This window comes from Cloeon dipterum, chromosome 1 (assembly GCF_949628265.1).
Source record: "Cloeon dipterum chromosome 1, ieCloDipt1.1, whole genome shotgun sequence".
NCBI classification, from domain to species: domain Eukaryota; kingdom Metazoa; phylum Arthropoda; class Insecta; order Ephemeroptera; family Baetidae; genus Cloeon; species Cloeon dipterum.
Window position 1 is genome coordinate 11,837,665 of NC_088786.1, and position 18,272 is coordinate 11,855,936.

At 39.1% G+C, this 18,272-nt stretch overlaps 6 protein-coding genes across 8 annotated transcripts; 2 read left to right on the forward strand and 4 right to left on the reverse strand.

The window, feature by feature from the left end:
- Positions 1 to 3: 3 nt before the first annotated feature.
- MED6 (mediator complex subunit 6) lies at positions 4 to 1,245 on the forward strand. The gene is made up of 5 exons (XM_065475592.1): positions 4 to 217; positions 290 to 452; positions 508 to 682; positions 745 to 1,021; positions 1,106 to 1,245. Exons 1-5 carry the CDS (start codon positions 199 to 201, stop codon positions 1,207 to 1,209), a joined length of 738 nt encoding a protein of 245 aa, XP_065331664.1. The 5' UTR covers positions 4 to 198; the 3' UTR covers positions 1,210 to 1,245.
- LOC135934075 (zinc finger protein 277) lies at positions 1,228 to 3,474 on the reverse strand. Its single transcript, XM_065475589.1, has 8 exons — positions 3,315 to 3,474; positions 2,871 to 3,189; positions 2,637 to 2,814; positions 2,417 to 2,572; positions 2,155 to 2,364; positions 1,911 to 2,102; positions 1,593 to 1,744; positions 1,228 to 1,542 (listed from the first exon to the last, which is right to left on the reverse strand). The coding sequence occupies exons 1-8, from the start codon at positions 3,319 to 3,321 to the stop codon at positions 1,452 to 1,454; spliced, it is 1,305 nt and encodes a 434-aa protein (XP_065331661.1). The 5' UTR covers positions 3,322 to 3,474; the 3' UTR covers positions 1,228 to 1,451.
- A 1,635-nt stretch (positions 3,475 to 5,109) lies between these two features.
- Positions 5,110 to 9,312, forward strand: ChLD3 (Chitin and LDLR binding deacetylase 3). Its single transcript, XM_065476123.1, has 9 exons — positions 5,110 to 5,284; positions 5,860 to 5,970; positions 6,467 to 6,718; positions 6,979 to 7,094; positions 7,149 to 7,357; positions 7,782 to 8,133; positions 8,190 to 8,360; positions 8,411 to 8,542; positions 8,610 to 9,312. The coding sequence occupies exons 1-9, from the start codon at positions 5,191 to 5,193 to the stop codon at positions 8,754 to 8,756; spliced, it is 1,584 nt and encodes a 527-aa protein (XP_065332195.1). The 5' UTR covers positions 5,110 to 5,190; the 3' UTR covers positions 8,757 to 9,312.
- Positions 9,313 to 9,349: 37 nt separating this feature from the next.
- muc (dihydrolipoamide S-acetyltransferase muc) lies at positions 9,350 to 12,680 on the reverse strand. The gene is made up of 9 exons (XM_065476383.1): positions 12,446 to 12,680; positions 11,846 to 12,006; positions 11,648 to 11,784; positions 11,338 to 11,592; positions 11,144 to 11,285; positions 10,546 to 10,774; positions 10,327 to 10,489; positions 10,135 to 10,274; positions 9,350 to 9,965 (listed from the first exon to the last, which is right to left on the reverse strand). The coding sequence occupies exons 1-9, from the start codon at positions 12,565 to 12,567 to the stop codon at positions 9,836 to 9,838; spliced, it is 1,479 nt and encodes a 492-aa protein (XP_065332455.1). The 5' UTR covers positions 12,568 to 12,680; the 3' UTR covers positions 9,350 to 9,835.
- A 461-nt stretch (positions 12,681 to 13,141) lies between these two features.
- On the reverse strand, positions 13,142 to 17,381 carry LOC135934674 (probable serine hydrolase). Of its 3 annotated transcripts, none has more exons than XM_065476631.1 (4): positions 17,286 to 17,368; positions 16,993 to 17,177; positions 16,761 to 16,929; positions 13,142 to 14,027 (listed from the first exon to the last, which is right to left on the reverse strand). In XM_065476631.1, exons 2-4 carry the CDS (start codon positions 17,008 to 17,010, stop codon positions 13,186 to 13,188), a joined length of 1,029 nt encoding a protein of 342 aa, XP_065332703.1. In that variant the 5' UTR covers positions 17,011 to 17,177; positions 17,286 to 17,368; the 3' UTR covers positions 13,142 to 13,185. The 3 variants fall into 3 exon arrangements, with proteins under 3 accessions (XP_065332703.1, XP_065332781.1, XP_065332861.1); XM_065476709.1 differs by having other exon boundaries at positions 16,993 to 17,100; positions 17,286 to 17,363; XM_065476789.1 differs by lacking the exon at positions 13,142 to 14,027 and adding an exon at positions 15,601 to 16,647 and having other exon boundaries at positions 17,286 to 17,381.
- On the reverse strand, positions 14,122 to 15,932 carry LOC135934959 (probable serine hydrolase). Its single transcript, XM_065477003.1, has 2 exons — positions 15,811 to 15,932; positions 14,122 to 15,420 (listed from the first exon to the last, which is right to left on the reverse strand). The coding sequence occupies exon 2, from the start codon at positions 15,329 to 15,331 to the stop codon at positions 14,582 to 14,584; it is 750 nt and encodes a 249-aa protein (XP_065333075.1). The 5' UTR covers positions 15,332 to 15,420; positions 15,811 to 15,932; the 3' UTR covers positions 14,122 to 14,581.
- Positions 17,382 to 18,272: the final 891 nt, after the last annotated feature.

The following is an 18,272-nucleotide window of genomic DNA, read 5'->3' on the forward strand; positions in this document are numbered from 1 at the left end:
AACTTTTGACTCATTCATTCATTACATAAAAAATATTAATTCCTTTCCGTTCATGAATTTGAGCTGCACTTGCACTGCACTTCCGACCTGCTCCTATGACTTCTGAAGTTCGGCGGACTGACTTAATTTACAGATTGACCTGATTGGCATATCTACTGCAGTCTCCGTTACTCTCGATAGTGTCTGATATCTACTTACATGAAAATGGAACCAAAAGGTATTTAATCAGTATAATATTTTCCTTCGTAGCCTTGATTAATATTATATTAAATTTATTTGTCCATTCCAGTGGACAACCCACTGAGTGTGTCTTGGCATGATAGCAACTGGATACCAATGTTGAACCCGACCAACATAATGGATTATTTTTCTGAGAGGTCTAATCCCTTCTATGACCGAAATTGCAACAACGAAATCGTCAAAATGCAGCGGCTAAATTCCGATCAACTTATGTAAATGTATTATCTATATAATCCTTCAATCAATATTATTTGTATCAAATTTTAGGAACATGACAGGAACTGAATATATTTTGCTGCATGTCCAGGAGCCAATTTTGTATGTTATTCGCAAGCAGCACAGACATAGTCCAGCCCAAGCAACACCCCTCACAGACTACTATATAATTGCTGGAGTTGTGTACCAAGCGCCAGACTTAGGATCAGTTTTCAGTTCTAGAATTGTAAGCAGTTAAATCATATATAGCATTGAAATTTTTACTAATATTCATTTTGCTGGTTTAAGTTGTCTGCTGTGCATAACTTGCAGGGCGCGTTTGACGACACAATCTCTTTCTCAAGATATCACCCCTCAAAGGGATACTCATGGGAGTTCAAGGATAAGAACCAGAAAGTGGCTGCAGCGAGTACAAGCAAAAAGAGCAGCGATCGGGAAGAGGCGAGTTCCGTGTTTCAGAGACAACGCGTGGATATGCTTCTCCGAGAATTGACCAACAACTTTCCTCCGAAGGTCATCCAGCCTGTACCATTGGCCCCCACAGAACAAGCAAAACCCGCCACAGGTGCTTGATATTTTAGAAACTAAATCTTGATCAAGTTTTAATTATTCTCCGGACTAATTAAAAAATTTAATGCACAACTTTCAGATGAAGTTCAGATCAAGACAGAGCCAAGAACAGAGAAGTCCGAAGCACCTCTGCCGCAAGGACGAATGAGACCTCCTCCAGAAAAGAAACCTAAACTGAGTTGAGTGATGAATAAAAGACACTTTTTCTATTTGAGCAAATGATAGTTTTATTTGTGTGCTTAATACATTTTTGTGCAGTACGCGAAAAATTTAATATTAACAGATAAATTTCAATGATTTTCAGCGTTCAATTTCATGCAATAAGGCAATATTAGGATAAGTTAAAATTTACAAGTAGTATTACTTCTTTAAAGCCTTCAATACCCTATAAATCACGAAATAGGTCGCTGAGGGTGCCTACTACCCTATTCTGGAACGACAGGAACTTCTACTCCATCATTAGCGTCTTCTAGCTGAGATAAAACTGCATCGTTTTCATAGGTTGGGAAGAAAAATCTGCAAATCACAGCATTAAATTTCGTTTCAATCTCTTTAAAATTTCTTACTGAGGTTGATCAAAAAGAGAAACATCTGGTACAGTGTAGTGCTGTGCAGACAGCAAATGTTCATCAAGGCTTGACTTGCAGTCAAAAGATTCGTTGCATACTGGACAAGCATTGAGGTAGACTTGCCTTCTAATATAGTTGACAAGTTTGACCTTAAAATTAAAAAAAAATCAAAATTTTATGCAAAGATCAATCCCTAATTGAAATCCTTCTAGATTGCCAGATTAAATACTTAAATGAATAATTTCTTAAACACATCTCGAGTATTTCCTTTTCAACACCTTGGTTGACTTCAGTTAATCTAGTTATCCAACTCACTTGCAAATAGAAAGAGAGATTTAAATTGTCCAAGGTAAAGCCATTGTGTTGGACTTGCGAGTGACAGTTGAGGGCATGCAGATGCTTTGACTGATGATCGCAGAAGAGACAGACCAGCGGGGATTCTGCCTCATCATCGCACCAGTCTGACCACGACTCATCTTCTGGTCCTAGAGGACCATCCTGCTCCTCCTGCAAGCTCCAAATGTAAGACATGTCTAATAAAAACAAAATGCAGACATACTTCAACTTCTTTCCACGATTTCCCGATTTCAAGGTAGTTTACGATAAAGTATTTGTCCATTTCAGTGTCTTCAGGATTGATGCATTTATGCTGCTTTTTACGCATGTGTTCGCTGAGAGCGCGCTTCTCGTAGAACTGGTTGTTGCAGAACAAGCACCGCAAATTCTGCAGCCGCAAGTGAATCTGCTCCAACAGCTCGTCAATGAAAACCTTCAAAGCAATTTTACTATATTTTCATTTAAAAACAATCAAGTTTATTTACAAGATTGTCAGATCTGCCTAAATTGAGATTGTGGTATTCAGCAAGATGCTCCAAGGCATCGGCTCTTGTGCCTTCAAGCTTCTTTCGACAGAATAGGCAATCCTGGGAATAAGTCTTGTCCTCTCTCTCGAATTTCTGTCTTTCTAGGATTACATTCTGTAATTGAAAAATGTTAATTCAATTTTACAGCCGTAACACAAAAAAGGAGAATTATTATTACAAGTCGCTTTCGTTGAAGCCCTTCCCTCAGCTGCTTGTCCTCTGGGAGTATGTCGGAGAGCATGAAGTACACCTCGTCCTTGCTATACTCGCCGTCGGGAGTGGTGTCCATTTTCATTACGCTGCAAAATTCCTCCAGCGGCCCGGACTGGAAGCGAGCTTTCCAAAATTTGACATAGCTAAGCAAAATAATGTTATCCAATGACCAAATCAAACTACAGAAGAGCAAACAAACCTTTTTAAACTGGCCACTTGATTAACATCTCCGATGACCAGTCGATGATCAGTGAAAAGGTGTTTCAGAAAAATTTTCTGCTCGCTCTCCATTTTGAACTCTAGTTTACAGAGCAAACAATCGACAGCTACATCATCATCTTCAAATAATTCCTTCGTGTTTTTTGGAGCCTTCTGCTTCTGAGGAAAAGATAAAGGCACCAGCATGCCCATGCTGCCCTCTAAATCCATGGCACATGTAGTTGTGTCTGCAAATATTGTACTTTCCGTCTCAGTTTCCTCGACGTCTGAGACGCCTGCGTCTAGTGCAGCAAGGGCTCCTGCAACGTGTCAGATTTAATCATGCATCTCAGGTTCATTTTTAAAGCTGACCGAGCTACCATTAAATTTATGTGTAGATATGTATACATAATATCTACATAAGATCAATAACCAATTTACACACCTAACATTTTACTGTTGTTCCAAACTGAAGATAGTGACAGGGATGTTAAAATAATATTTAACAAATGGTTCCAAAGAAAGAATAATATGTAAGATAAAAAGATCTTAATTTTAGCAGTTGTAAGGGTTGTAAGCGTCCTGCTTCTGCTCCCGACGAGGTCCCAAACTTAGATAAGGGGGCGTGGTAGTTTGCTACGGAAGAGTGGGGGGCTCGGAGAGGAAGGTTATACTAAAAGCCGCGAAAGCAAAAATTGATTAATAATGTTTGTGTTTGTAATATTTTTTGTGATTCTGTATTCTGTGGTAGTTGAATTAAATTTTGTAAATTTTTGTATCAAATGCAAACAAATACCATACATTTTTACTATATTAATAATTGTTTTAGCATACTTTTTAAGAAGAATAATATAAATAAAGAGGATAAAGAGAGTATAAATTCAGCGCTATATATATAGAACTCTATATATATATATATATATATATATATATATATATATATATATATATATATATATATATATATATATATATATATATATAGAGTTCTCACTACTTTCAATTCATTTCAGTTAAAGAACACTTAAATAAAAAGTGCGAAAAGCCCCATGAAATATTTATCTATCTTTGCAACTCCAGCGAAAATAAATGAAATTTTTTGGTAAATGAACGGCAGATTTTATTTAGAATACTCGCACTTTTCTTCGCAACCGCTGTAGATGAAAGAGCGAAAATAAATTAAATATATACCACATTGTATAATTTTTGTAAGTGTAATATAAATTATATTAGAAAAGAAAATTCAACAGCATTTTTAATGTATTGTGTTTAAGATAAAATAATGTTAGAAATAAAAAATAAATCTAAAGATGGGATGAAGTATTTTAATTAAACAGTATTTGAATACTGTGGGGAAATTGACGAGAATTAAAAGTTTTGGCTTTGAAACAAAATGAAAAATCCCATGGGAGATGAATAATAATAATTTATATTGATATTCCATGCAATGGCTGCCCCATTGTCTGCAAGTTTATAAACTGCCTACGGGATGTACCATATTCATTGTAAAATCAATTAAGTAATTTATATTAGTTGAGAAATTTGTTAATATTAGGTTCGGAGCATAAATTTGACTATATATAGTATCAATTTTTACGCTCTTCAGGGAGTATAATAGTGGGATTGAGTTAATCACCCTTGCAAAGCCTTTTTTTGGCAAAAAGCATAATTATGAAGCTACTTTGACCTCACAGACACAATTATATTATTACATACATGTTATTCTGGTTATTTCATTTTAGGTTGCGAAATTTAGTGGATTATGTTAAAAAGCCACGCAAATCTACACAAGGTAAGAGAAAAAACAGGATTGGGGAAAAGGAAGTGTCAGGAGACAAAATTATTGAAATAATTTTTTTTTCTTTTATCGATTGTCGTGTTTATGGCAAGTCAATTCAAATTAATCGAGATCACATGAACATGGAAATTCTTAGATAAAATTTCAGATCAAGAAAACATCGCCTAAATTAATTTTCCCACAGCTATTAATTAAATAATTATTAAATTTCAATTATATATTTCTTATGTATATGACAGTGTCATGAACCAATTTTAAGATATAAGTCTAGAATAATAATTATGGATATTGGTCAAATCCGGCGAAATCAGAGCGCAGAGAATCCGCGCGGCATGCAATAAAAGCGGCGCAGTGGCTTTCAATGTCAATGACATGCTCACATAAAATCACTCTCACTTGGCTGAGTTGATACCTTAGGACCTGTCCGGCAGGTTGGATCTTCTCTTACTTCGCTGGTGGACGGACACGCAGGCGGAGGTTCACGCCGCTCAGTCAGTTTAGCTAATCGCGCCGAGCCGACGAGATGCATGCCACGCTGCTTTCTCCGGCTTGCTACTTTAGCCTCTTCGTCTTACTATTCGTCGCACACAACGTAAACTCGTTCGAAATCACCAAAAGTGAGTACTCTCTGATCATATTTGTTTAAATGTGACACACATTAATAACTAAATATTTTTATTCCCGATTTTGCGTATTTTAATATTAATAATTATACTATAATATCCACCACATTCTGAAAATGTTTCGCTTGTATAAAGTAATTTTGCTGTTTGTTCGAGGAAAAAGGTTCATTTGTTTTGTAACGGAATCAAGTTTAAAAAAAACTAGGTTAACGCCTCAAGCCAGGAAGGGTTAGTCGCACAAAAAGAAGTCGCAGCAAGTTTTCGTTAAGAGATGTCGAGAGGAATGTCTTCACGGTATACTCCAAATATAATTGACAAAATATATACAATTAAAATGTGTGAAGACCGCCTCTCTGATTTACAAATTATAATAAGTTGTGGCTGTATCATGGTGAAAATCGAAAATACATTAAAAAATACTATTTTAATCACGTGCGAGGATGAAAGTCTTTATTGCTGATAACCGTGAATTTTCTCGAATCAAAAGCTGCATATTAACCGTAGAAAGTGCAGAACGGAGAGCTAATCGCACAATGAAAAGTGGAAAATTATGAAGCTTTTCCTTTCAGTAAAGCGAGGTGTGGACTGCTTGGAGGATGGCCGCTTCTATCGAAATCCTGAAAGAAATATGAACCAAGCATGGACGAACCACGAGTGTTCCAAATACTACCTGTGCCTAGGTGAGTCTATCGAAATATGCTGGATCAAAACAGGGATATCAAATTCGATTTTGAAAAGGATTATATGATTAGTGAGAAAGGAGAAAGAAAAGTATAAGTGCCTGCGGGAGCAATAAACTTTAAGTACTTGGCGCAAGTGAGAAGTAATCATGCTCCGAGAAGTGTATAATAAAAGTTCATAACACAGAGGACGCAATGGCAATATAACAAAGGCGTAATTGCAGCATCGAAAAACTCGGCCACCGCAGAGCAAAACAATGCAGGCATTGTAAAAATCAGTCACGTTTCACAGCAGAAACAAAATTTCTCGCCAAATCCGAATAATTAGCTGTGGCGGAGTACTTTCTTTCTCAACGAAAGGTTGTTTCCGAACGCACACAGCGTAAGAGGCGTGTGTCGTGAGGAAAAGTAGTTGATTTCGTTTTTTGATTTTTATCACTCTCCGCTATAATATTGGGTCGATTGAGAAACGCACACGAATGATCTCTTTCCCCAGACGAAGAGGTATTCGAGTTTCGCTGCTCGGAAGGGCTATTGTTCGACGTGACAAGACAAATCTGCGACTTCCGGGCAAAAGTGTCCGACTGTGACTTGCACGCGGCCGAACCGAGACCACCAAAGCCGCTGCTCGAGGCGGCCGGCTGTGGCAACGGACTCCTCGGCTGTGCAGACGCCACCTGCCTTCCCAGAGACCTTTTCTGCGACGGCACAGTCGACTGCATCGATTCTTCTGACGAGGGATGGTGCGGTAAGACACAAAAATTTACTGTTCTAAGTAACACAAAAAAAATTTCCTTTTGGTTGATGAGCTACGTTTTTTTTATTTTAATGCTTCAAATTATAATACAGTTAATTATTGCAGCGATTTTATTTAATGATCTCTGATAGACTCTTTGTTTGATTGAAATGTGAACCATCTGTAAATCAAATTTATTTCAACAATTTTCAAGAGTGGTTTAGGCCGGACAAAGAAAGTTAGAGAGTTCACCTTTTAATTAATTCCCGCAGACGTCGAGAACGATCCAAACGCGGCTCCAGTGTGCAACACAGCCGCCTGTCGGTTACCAGAATGCTTCTGCTCTCGCGACGGAACCATTATTCCGGGATTCCTCGACCCAAAAGAAGTATTTATACTAACAATATATTGGACAAATTAAATTTCAATCCGAATTGTACAGACTCCGCAGATGCTGATTATCACCTTTGACGACGCTGTCAACCCAGACAACATGTTCATGTACACAGATATGCTGTTTCCGAAAAACAAGACCAATCCGAACGGTTGCCCCTGGCGCGCAACTTTCTTCCTCTCGCACGAGTACACGCACTATCAGCAGGTGCAGCAGCTGTGGAACCTTGGCCACGAGATCGCCGTGCACTCGATAACGTGAGAAACTTTTCAATGGCACCGTTTTCACAAGGGTTCCCATGATTTTTCGGAATAATTCAAAATCTTTCCTACGCAATTTCTGTTGCAACCTTTTGGTCCAAATTAATGCATGACGCAAGCGATTGAGCAAAACTTCTACCATTTTAACTCGATTATCCCGGACGAGAAGATTGATTGTAGTTTGCATAACTTGAACCTGCCGCTCCATCAATCTTCTACAAAATGCGTTGTTATGAAAACTTGCATAATGTAGTAATGCTAATATAGCATTACTTGCTTCTATACGAAATTGCATGCAACCCTGAAAGTTGACAAAACAAAAGAATGAATAAAAACCTTTATCTAAAAAATTAAATTAAAATGTACTCTACGCGTCACATACGAATTAATTTTAATCAAATTGAGACGAATTAAATTTCAGACACCGAGGCCCTGAGAATTGGTGGTCGCGAAATGCAACCATCGAGGACTGGTTTGACGAAATGGTGGGTCAGGCGAACGTGGTCAACAAATTCGGCGGGGTCAGACTGGAGGAGGTGAGAGGTCTGCGTTCTCCCTTCCTCAGGTCTGGTGGAAACAGACAATTCGCCATGATGCGCGAGTTCGGCTTTTTGTATGACGCGTCACTCGTGGCGCCGATCTCCGATCCGCCCCTGTGGCCCTACACCCTCGACTACAGGATCCCACACAGATGCTCAGGAAACAATCAAAACTGTCCTTCCAGGTCCTTCCCTGGGGTCTGGGAGATGGTCATAAACCAACTCCAGTATGAGGTGAGTGTTGCCGAGTGTGGAAATGAGCTCCAAATGAAAGGGTCGCATTATTTCAGGGCTATACATGCGGCATGGTGGACAGTTGCCCGCCAAACCTGAACGGCGAGGATATTTACAGAATGCTGCGGCATAACTTTTACAGACATTACAATACTAACAGGGCTCCGTTGGGACTCTATTTCCACTCGACTTGGTTCAAAAAAGAAGAGTACCTTCAAGCTTTCCAGGTGAATTGACCGTTTCTTAATAGTTTCAAAGGCTAATGTGCGGAACTCAGAGATTTTTGAGTGAGGTGACTGCCCACCCTGAAGTGTGGGTGGTGACTAACAACCAAGCGATTCAGTGGATGAAGAAGCCAAGGCCTGTTTCTCAGCTTCTCAATTTCGCCGATTGGAAATGCGACAGAAAAGTAGGCATTTTTTAACCCAATACCTCCACCTCCAGATAAAGCATTGTAAAACGTTTGATATTTTCAGTTTGACCCGGAAGAAATGGCGTGCAATTTTCCAAAGAACTGCAGATTACAGTCTCGCCCGCATAAGTCTGAACGCTACCTCTACACGTGTGCTGAATGCCCAAAGCAGTATCCGTGGTTACGTAATGAGTTTGGAGTAGACTTTTAATTTTAGCCAAAAGCTGAATGAATGAGACTAGTTTCGTTAGCTCTTATTTAAAATTTGGTTGGCCACTAAGAGATCAAAATAAAACTATTTATTTTTAGCATTGCGCACGAGTAGTTATGTAACAAACATTTGATAGCAATCTTTGACCTCAACCTCTTAGTCACCTTTGCTCTGTTAATCAAATGCATGTAATAAAATCTGACCATATATTGTGCATATCCCTTAAACCGTGAAATACATTTTTGAGGGTAATGCTGCAAATCGTTGCGAAACGTCTGGAAAATATAAGCGATATTCTGAGATTGACCTTATAAATATTACCATATCAGAGTAGAAGGGAGATGGAAGTAGAGCACAAGCGCAGGAGAGAGGCAGAGGAATATTCATTAAGAGTATAGGGACTTGGTGGTAGGGGCCAAAGTATTTCAGTAAATTGATTTTTAACTATATTTGTACCACGGAATTTGCTATTTGTGTGTGTAAGCGATTGATGCGACTTTTTTGGTTGTAATATTACATGTTGTGATTAAATTAGGAATACATAGATTCATTTAAACTATTTGTAGTTTTTTTCTCAACATTTTGTATTATTTCCATATCTATTTACATGGTCTAACAATTTTACAACGGATCTTGTATTTTTAAGACACTACAAGACAAGTCTTGCATGTCACGTGAACCATTTGCAGCTTCCAACTAAAACTGGTTAATAAACACTTGCAGTGATCAATGGGATTAAGTTCAAAATCGACTAACAAAGGCTGGATTTTTATGCTATCCAATGGCAAGTGATGCTAATATACTAAAAATTAGCGTTGACTTTTCATTTTTTCACTGTTTGTTCGATCACAACAAGAATAATAACAAAGGACCTTCAGGACTTCAAATGGTATAAAGATTAACCAATCGTTCCCATGACTGCAATTGGGGGTTGTTTGAAAATAAATAATCGGCCCAATGACAGAAATTCCACCCCACAGTCTGACTGATGTTGCCGTTAAGTGACACTAAAAATGCGTCTTTGAGTGTAATGATAAGTTAAACAATGGCTTAGAAAGGACAACAAATAAGGTCAAACCTTAGAGCAGCATTGAGGTGGGGTTTTCAAGGTAGCCCTTGAATGCTGCTAACCACTGTGCACCGACAGCACCGTCGACAGTCCTGTGGTCACAGCTCAAAGTAACACTCATATAGTCTGCCGAAGAGTAGCTGGAATCATTAAAATTTTGAGTAAATTTTACATACACAAACATCATCTTAATCAGCTCAGTTCTAATTTGTTGAGTCAAATTATTTTGAGATTTTATAGAAAAATCCTGTAATTACTACAAGTTACACCAAGACTTGACCACAAATCTTAAAACTCTTTAAAGCTTACCCAGATTGCGTGCTGCTGTCAGGAACAAGCCTTGCTTCTGTTGTGCCAACAGCTAAAATGCAAGACTGTGGAGGATTGATGATTGCACAGAAATTTTTGACTCCGAACATCCCCAAATTTGAGATGGAGATAGTGCCACCCTAGAAGTAATTATTTGTAATTATGGACGACTTTTGGACTGATATTATTTACCTGGAACTCATGGGGCTGCAACTTTCCTTCTCTCGCTCTGCCGGCTAATTCTTTCACTTCCTTAGAAATTTCGACCAGGCCCTTTGTTTCCGCAGCGAAAACAATCGGGGTAATCAGACCCTTGTCAGTGCTGACCGCAACACTGACATCACAAGCCGTGTACCTGACAGAGTAATTATTATTTAACTTGGTTTTGAAAAATGTGTGGAAGTTTCTTACTGTCTTATCACTGAATCCAGCCAAGAAGAGTTTGCCTCAGGAACCTTTTTGCACGCCAAGGCAGTCGCTTTAATGATGAAGTCGTTAACACTTAATTTCACGCCTTCGCCCTTGAGTTGATCGTTGAACTGCTTCCGAAGAGACAATATTTTGCCTACATTGATGTCTACGCTCAGGTAGTAATGTGGAATAGTCTGTTTTGACTGCAGCAATCGCTTCGCAATAACGCCTAGAAAGTTATAACAAAATTGTTGGTAAAAATAATTTCGCAGGTTTCAAAAGATACATATCATGCAAATAGAAGTAAAATTAAAACTCTGAACGTGAATTGTCACACAACATCAAAGCCAAAATCTACACGATTGTTTTTTGCAAAACATCTTTGATATTCATTTAAATAATTACAAATTATTTTATGAACACACAGCTTAATTTAGGTGTTAATTATAATTTTTTTTTAATGGTTGGAGTTTTTAACCAAACAACAATATTTTTACTTATTTTCTTAAAAAATGTCACATATGTTCAATTTAATAAATGTATTGAGCAACGATAAATTAATGGAGCAAAATACTTAAGCAAAAAAAAGTGTGCATACCTCGAATATTCGACACAGGAATATCGACAAACGGAGCGCCAGCAGACACTGGAGCAGCAGCATATGATGGCGCTGCAGCTGATGCCCGGTCAAGATCAGCAACCGTGACTGAACCAAAGACTCCAGAACCTTGTCCTATTGACTGAGTTAAAAAGAAATTAGGAATAAAACACATTAATTAACTTGAATATTACGTTGATGTCAAGTCCCCTTTCAAGAGCGAGTCGTTGAGCCAGAGGGCTAGCGAACACTTTGCCTGTGGCAGCAACGGCGGCTGCAACTGGAGCCGCAGAGATAGGCGCTGCGCTTGGAGGCGGTGGTGGTGGAGGAGCGGCAGCGACAGGGGCCGCAGCGGCTGCAGGAGGTGCGGCACGAACGGCAGAGCCGTCGTCAACAAAGTCTTTGAAGGCGGCCACGTCGTCTTGCGACTCAACGATGATGCAAACCAGCTGGAAAAATTTTATTGCTAGAGAATTTAACAAGCAGTTGTTGAACATTTTGTACTTTGCCAATGGGAACGTCTTTAGTGCCGCCGGGAATAAGAATTTTGGCAAGATAGCCCTCCTCAGGGGTTTCGAAGCCCATGGTTGCCTTGTCTGTTTCAATTTCGGCAAGCAGGTCACCCTCGTTCAGCTGGTCTCCTGTGGGACAAACTCAAGATGTTAACACTGGATGAAAATAGACCAGCAGTTTAAAGACGACCTTCTTTCTTTTCCCAGCTAATGATGGTACCCGATTCCATGGTTGGCGAAAGGGCCGGCAGCAAAACCTTTTTGTGGCTTGGCAGGTTTCCTGAGCTGAAGAACCTGACACATCTAGCCTGCTCCAAATATTGCAAAACGGGTCTTTGAAACTGGCGTGGGCTGAAAAATTGAGGACATGCGTTTATGTACGAGTTACATGATCGAAAAGGAAATAAATTTTAACATCAAAATCGATGAGTATATATTATGTAAAATGCATCATACAACTATAGCTTAAAAATATTAGCAGACACAAATGATTAAAATCACAAATTAACCTTTCTCCTACTTGCACTTAAACAGCAAATTAAAGCATCGTATCAAGCGTTAAAATTTGAATCAAATACACAAAGTCAAACGTCAGCGGAATATTTTATATTTTCGTTTTTCTGTGGGTAATATTTATGAAGTCATATATATAAAAATTTACAAAAACAAGATCAGGAATCCAGAAATTTTGAAAAGTTTTGATCTAATTTAATAGCAATTTAATTTTAAATAACGTCATCGAAACGACCTAAAAATGCTTCACAATCAGTTGCAAAAATAAGTGGCTCACCAATTTTGTAGGCGCTGTTTGGCCACTTGAGTGACACAACACCGGACAGTATTTCCTTGAAAGAATCTCTTTGCGGACAATTTCGCCAATTCGTGCCGCAACTCACACGTCGTTCGCAGCATTTTGCTGATGTAAAGTGACCTAAAATTTAAAAACTGACAACTTTTTCGGTGTAAAAGATGTCCTTCAGCTTCAGGTCACCGATGGTCTGCAGTCTGCAACACTGTTGCCAACTGCGCGAAATTACATTCCCGAAAACTGATGTTTCAACTTGTTTGTTTGGCACAATCTCTTTCCTCCCTGCACCCTCTTTTCTCTGTCCAATAAGAATTAGGCAGCATGCGGCAGCAGGGGCAAGGTCCAGCGGATGGCGGGCAGCGGCCAATGGTTCAGATTTATGAATGTATGCATGTACATATTCCCATTTCGTACATGGTTCCCTCTTTGCTGACTGTCAATAATGTAATAATTATTATTAACAATTATTATTTTGTTAGATGTCTATACCCTATGCCACTAACTATATATCATATGTACACAGTCAAAAGCATCGGTGTTTTGCATGCACGTCCCAGCTCCCAGCATCGTTGGTTTCAAGCAGAAGGACTCTGAATTTCTGTAGACCATGCGCTGACAGTGAGGCAGTTTCCACGTATGTATTAATTTTTTTTAATCGAGGGTTAATACACGGAAAGATAATGTTTTAATAATAGTTTTTTATTTCGAAAATAATAACAATTTTACGCAATATCATCACAAAAAATATCCTTAACAATATCTACAACATTTTCAGGCGTGTTTAAATGTGTATGGTGGGTTCCATCAACTTCAAAGTATTGCATTGCCTTAGCAACTTTTTTCAGTACTTCTATTGTCTGTTTATAGTGGGATTTTTTCTCGTAGTACATTCCTCCTTTGGCTTTGATATTGTACACCTCACAACGAATCCGTGAAGCCAGCTCAATGAGATACTCATGTGGAAGATTGTGTAAAAATGTGACCTTAAGTCTGACATCTCTTCGTAGCCCAATCAGACCTGGCTTGCTCTTAGATTGGTAAGCACCACGTTCCATGAGAATGCGAGACGACTCGACCGATATGGACTTTTTAGAACCTTCGTGTTGGCGCTTAGCGAAGTCCTCCAAAGTGGACTCAGGAGGCTCCCTTGTGTTCTGAATGGTTTCTATATATTTGTCGATATAATTTCCTCCATTCTTTGCGTAAAACTCAGCGGTCATTTCAAAAGGCCGGAGGATATCTAGTCCCACAAGTTTGTTTACTTCTTTTGGATAAATCGCGGAGTAGATAAAAGCGTAGGTGCTGCCCATTGAATGGCACAAAAAGGACACTTTCTGCCAGCCAAAGTGCTTGATAATTCTTCTCAGGCTTACTATATCTTCAGTTAGGTGGTGTGGTATACCAGCAGGATAGTGTGATGACAGTCCGTGGCCAGGGAGGTCCAACGAGAGCAGAGAGAAGTTGGAAGGCATGAGTTTCATGAGAGGGTCGAAGCTGTTCGCGTTGTCTAGCCAGCCATGCATAGCCAGTACAGGTTGCTTGTTTTTCGGGCCCCACCATTTACCTAGAGTGAATACAAGCCTAATAATTTGGAGCATAGAACACTTTTTAGTGAAGAATATTTGGGGGGTAGGAGGTGGAAATTAAACCTTGCGGGATTTTCAACGAATTCTTCTGTTTATAAACGTCAGTCACTTGGCGACTTAGTCTAACAGTTTACAAGGACCTTTAAACAAAATTGATACACGACTTAGAATTGACAATTTAAAGAGATTTGTCTTGAAGAACAATTTAAAATTAGAAAAGAATTTACCCGATTGAGCCGGGTCCTTCACAATTAAACGCTCGGAACTCTTAAGATGCGACTTGTTGGCTCGTGTGTCCGGCGAAAACTAATTTAAATTAAAAATCTCTCTCTCTGTTGCATTAACGAATTTCTAACAATCATGAATAACAATACCCTAGGCTAAAAATGAAAAAGGAATGGGAGCTCGGCTCCGCAACCACTACAAATATTTAAAAAAAAAATACTTGAAAATATAATATAAATTTATACTAGTATTGAAAGTTAAAGAGGTAGAAACAAAAAAATCTTAACAGAGGCAAGAAAAACAGTAACTAGATAGTTTTCAAAAAATTGCCCACTATTGGCGCAACATTTTCTGGATTATTCAAATGTCCATGATGTGTGCCCTCGACTTCATGGTACTCAAAATATTTGGAATTTTTCTTGATGATTTCTACGATTTCATCCACTTTTCTCTTGTCTTCGTAGTATTTAGCTCCTTTAAATTTGATGTACAAAACCTCACATCTGAGACGACTAGCCATTTCTCTTATGTGCTCCTGAGGTAGGCGAGAGTGCACGGATACCATTTGTCGAATATCTCTGCGGAAACCAAAATAGCCTTCCTTCTTTGCTGACTTGTATGCACCTCTCTGAAGTAATAGTTTTGTCGATTCTATTGTCATGGAATCCATTGAACCTTTCTTCTGTCTTTCGACAATTACGTCCCAGGTGTATTCAGGACGATAATCAGGATTTTCCATGAATTTTAGGAATCTATCAATTTCGAGGCCTGACTGGCGAACAAATTTGTCATTATCATTCGCGGTGATCTTGATATTGTCGAAACCAATGTACTTATTCACTTCATTGGGAAAGAGTGATGAGTATACAAATGAGTAAATGCTTCCAAGCGAGTGACCCATCAGGTTTAACTTTTCTTTCCATTGGAAGTGCTTGACTACTCTTCGCAATGCCACGATATCTTCAGTGGAGTGGTGGAAAATTCCGACTGGGTACATAGAGGAAAGGCCGTGTCCAGGAAGGTCGATGGCTAAAATAGGCAGGTTGGCGGGGAGCATCGCGATGAGGGGGTCGAAGGTGTTCGAGTTGTCCAGCCAACCGTGGATGGCGAGCACTGGCTGGCGGTCGCGTGGACCCCACCATTTTCCTGCGCACAAGGCAAATTAACTCTCTTTAATCAATTAACATACTAATGATAAAATAGATTAGGCATCAAATTTGCTCTTGTTTGCTGGTGTCCCACTTTTGTTGCTAAACAGCACAAGTTTCGCAACACGCAACTTAAATATCATTCCCAAGCGTTATCTTTTATAACGAAAAAAGCTCAGCCATTCAAATCAATTTATTATAGTTTTGAAATATTAAACAGATAATACACCTCTATCTTTCACTGTGCGCGCGTGAAACTCTGAGAACATTCTTTGTCAAGCACCAAAACTACGGCCTTTTGTAAATTGCCTTTGTAATTAATAAGTTTTTAACTAGACTTCAGACAGTCAACCACAATTATCCTTAAAATATTCTTCAAATAATCGACCTTAGGAGAGCATGAAATTGTTAATTAGTGGTGCCACTCGTTCAGGGTTGTTAAGGTGCACATGATGACTGCCCTGGACGACTTCACACTCTAATCTGGAGGTAGATTCCTTGAGGATTTCTACAGACTCTTCATACTCTTTTTCAAGCTTGACCTGCATCCCCGGGTCAGCATGTATGTTTAGCACATGACACTTGATCTGCTTGCCAATGGCCATCAACATGTCTGGCGTAAAACGTTTGAATGAGTCTAATCTAATTCTTGGGTCATAGGTGAAGACGAATTTTTCCGGGTTGGTAGTTGAAAGTCTTGACCCTCTCTTAAGCAAAATGTTAGTTGACTTGATGCTGGGACTCATAAAGGCGCCCTTCTGCTGCCGTTCAACTAGCTCTGAATAAGTGAACTCCGGCGGCTGCTGTTGGATGAGTTTCTTCTCCACGTTGAGCAAGCTGTCTATGGTTTCGCCCCAGTCGTCAGCCAAGTCTTTGGGGTGGCTCAAAATTCGCGCTCGACCGCACTCAATGCTCACATACTTGTGCACAGCTTCTGGATATAAGCCAGCGTAGGCGTAGCCAATAGAACTGCCCAGAGAGTGGCCCAAAATGGAAATTTTGTTGAAGCCATAGTGCTTGACAATTTGCCGCAACGCCACAATAGTGTCGGGGTAGTGGGCGTTAACTCCAATTGGAATGTGAGAGGACAATCCGTGGCCCGGCAGGTCAATAGCGAGGAAATTGAATTTGAGCAGAGGGGCTAATGTGTCAAAGGTTCCCGCATTATCGCGCCATCCGTGAATCGCAATCACTGGAATTTCTTCTGGCTCGCCCCATTTTTTGCCTGAAAAATTAAAACTCATGGAAAGAACCCCCAAAAATATTGTGTGCCAACAGTGGGAACATTTATGAGGGATAAATTTTAAATAAAGCGTCAATGCATAAATAAATATTCACCTGCAATATGTCCCCAAGGCACTGGAATTCTAACTTCTTCGTACTTTCTCTCTTCATTTCTTGTTTGATCTAGACTAGAGCAATTTCTCCTTGTTTGATTTCCCTGCAAAGGAACCGTTTTCCAGCTTTTACTCCACCTGCCAAGTATTTGGCCTCCTTTACACACGCTCTAGAAAAATAAATAAAATTTTTACCTCAATATTTTGATTAGTCGCTACGGTGTTGTACTTACCAAATGTCTAACAATCATGACTGCCTGATTTGAATTAATCCAATCGCACTGGCCTTAATATCTCGTGCTGAAACTAGACTGTGCTCATGAGCTGCAATTGCAGTGTCACTAAAAATAGCAAGTCAAGCTGTTATTGTCTAGAGGAGTCCACTGAGCCGACCTGATTTTCAGAACATGCATGAAATCTAAAAAAATAACAACAGTATTTTTTAATATTTTAGAGAAATAATCGAACTAAAAATTAAAAATCGAAATAGTGAAAAAATCGAAAAAATCATCCAGGGATAGCATACCTTGCTATATAATAATGTTTGGTCATCGGCTGCAATTTGACGAGCAAATTGATACCTCGTGGTAATCGTGGTTTTTAATCCTGCAGCAGATAAGAATGAATGGAAGTTGGAAAAAATAAACCTCCTAGCAATTTTATAGCTATCAAATGGTACTCACAGAGGTCACTGCTGTTCTTGCTCTGCTATTCATTCTTTTATAAATTTAAGTCTTTTGTCGTTTACTCTATATACCGCAGCACCGTCGTCTGTGCAGTGCACTCTACAATCGATCGACCAATGAAACTGAGAAGCGGGAGTCTGCATGGGGATGGTCTAGTACTAGTGGTTAATGGTAATGGGCGTAATGGTTGTTAAATACTCGCTACTCGCCTTCCTGCGGTGTAATGGTATATATAGCGAGTTCGATCCCACTTTTCCAACGTAGAATGCGGCCAAAGAGGGCTTAAAACGTCATGACCGACTGCTGCTTGGAATTTGAATTATTGTGTGAATGTATGTGGTTTCCAGGGAGAAGTTACAAATATGTTGAAAAATGAGCGCTTGTGTTTTGCTAGTTAACATGGAATATGTACTTTCGTAATGAGGACAAAATGTAACTTTCTTGCATAAAGGGCTCATGTTGGGGCGTGTTTGCTAGAAACAATAAACTCTAATAAAGTCAAGTGAAATTCTGAATTGTTATTAAAAGTTACACACAGTCAAATCGCAAAGGAAATTTGTTTGCATTGCAATATATTATTCTCATCACAGCTTTAACAAGTAAAAATGGTTGGATGTTTACGCATGGATTAAGTGATATTATTCTGTCATAATAATTACTACTCATAATTTATTCGTTAAACCCGCCTAGACTGTATTGTGTGACTTACTATTAATTGCCCTATAGTATCAGCAATATGATATTAAGCATCATTGATTATTAATAAACTCGATAATTGCTCTAGTGGTCACATATTCATGTCATCGGCACTATTCGGTATTACTAAT

Bases quoted from the DNA above. Each gene is read 5' to 3' on its own strand.
- MED6 (XM_065475592.1), top strand. The intron at 683-744 runs GTAAGCAGTTAA...TGCTGGTTTAAG, and splicing joins CAGTTTTCAGTTCTAGAATT to TTGTCTGCTGTGCATAACTT. The intron at 1,022-1,105 runs GTGCTTGATATT...CACAACTTTCAG, and splicing joins ACAAGCAAAACCCGCCACAG to ATGAAGTTCAGATCAAGACA.
- LOC135934075 (XM_065475589.1), bottom strand. The intron at 2,365-2,416 runs GTAAATAAACTT...ATTGCTTTGAAG, and splicing joins TAGGCAGATCTGACAATCTT to GTTTTCATTGACGAGCTGTT. The intron at 2,103-2,154 runs GTATGTCTGCAT...TGGAGCTTGCAG, and splicing joins AATCGTGGAAAGAAGTTGAA to GAGGAGCAGGATGGTCCTCT.
- ChLD3 (XM_065476123.1), top strand. From the start codon at position 5,191: ATGCATGCCACGCTGCTTTCTCCGGCTTGCTACTTTAGCCTCTTCGTC. The intron at 5,285-5,859 runs GTGAGTACTCTC...TTTTCCTTTCAG, and splicing joins CTCGTTCGAAATCACCAAAA to TAAAGCGAGGTGTGGACTGC. The intron at 6,719-6,978 runs GTAAGACACAAA...TAATTCCCGCAG, and splicing joins TTCTGACGAGGGATGGTGCG to ACGTCGAGAACGATCCAAAC.
- muc (XM_065476383.1), bottom strand. From the start codon at position 12,567: ATGCTGCGAACGACGTGTGAGTTGCGGCACGAATTGGCGAAATTGTCC. The intron at 11,785-11,845 runs GTCGTCTTTAAA...TTTGTCCCACAG, and splicing joins TAGCTGGGAAAAGAAAGAAG to GAGACCAGCTGAACGAGGGT. The intron at 11,286-11,337 runs GTAATATTCAAG...TTTTTAACTCAG, and splicing joins AAAGGGGACTTGACATCAAC to TCAATAGGACAAGGTTCTGG.
- LOC135934959 (XM_065477003.1), bottom strand. From the start codon at position 15,331: ATGCTCCCCGCCAACCTGCCTATTTTAGCCATCGACCTTCCTGGACAC.
- LOC135934674 (XM_065476631.1), bottom strand. The intron at 14,028-16,760 runs GTGAATATTTAT...TATTCACTCTAG, and splicing joins GCCTTGGGGACATATTGCAG to GTAAATGGTGGGGCCCGAAA.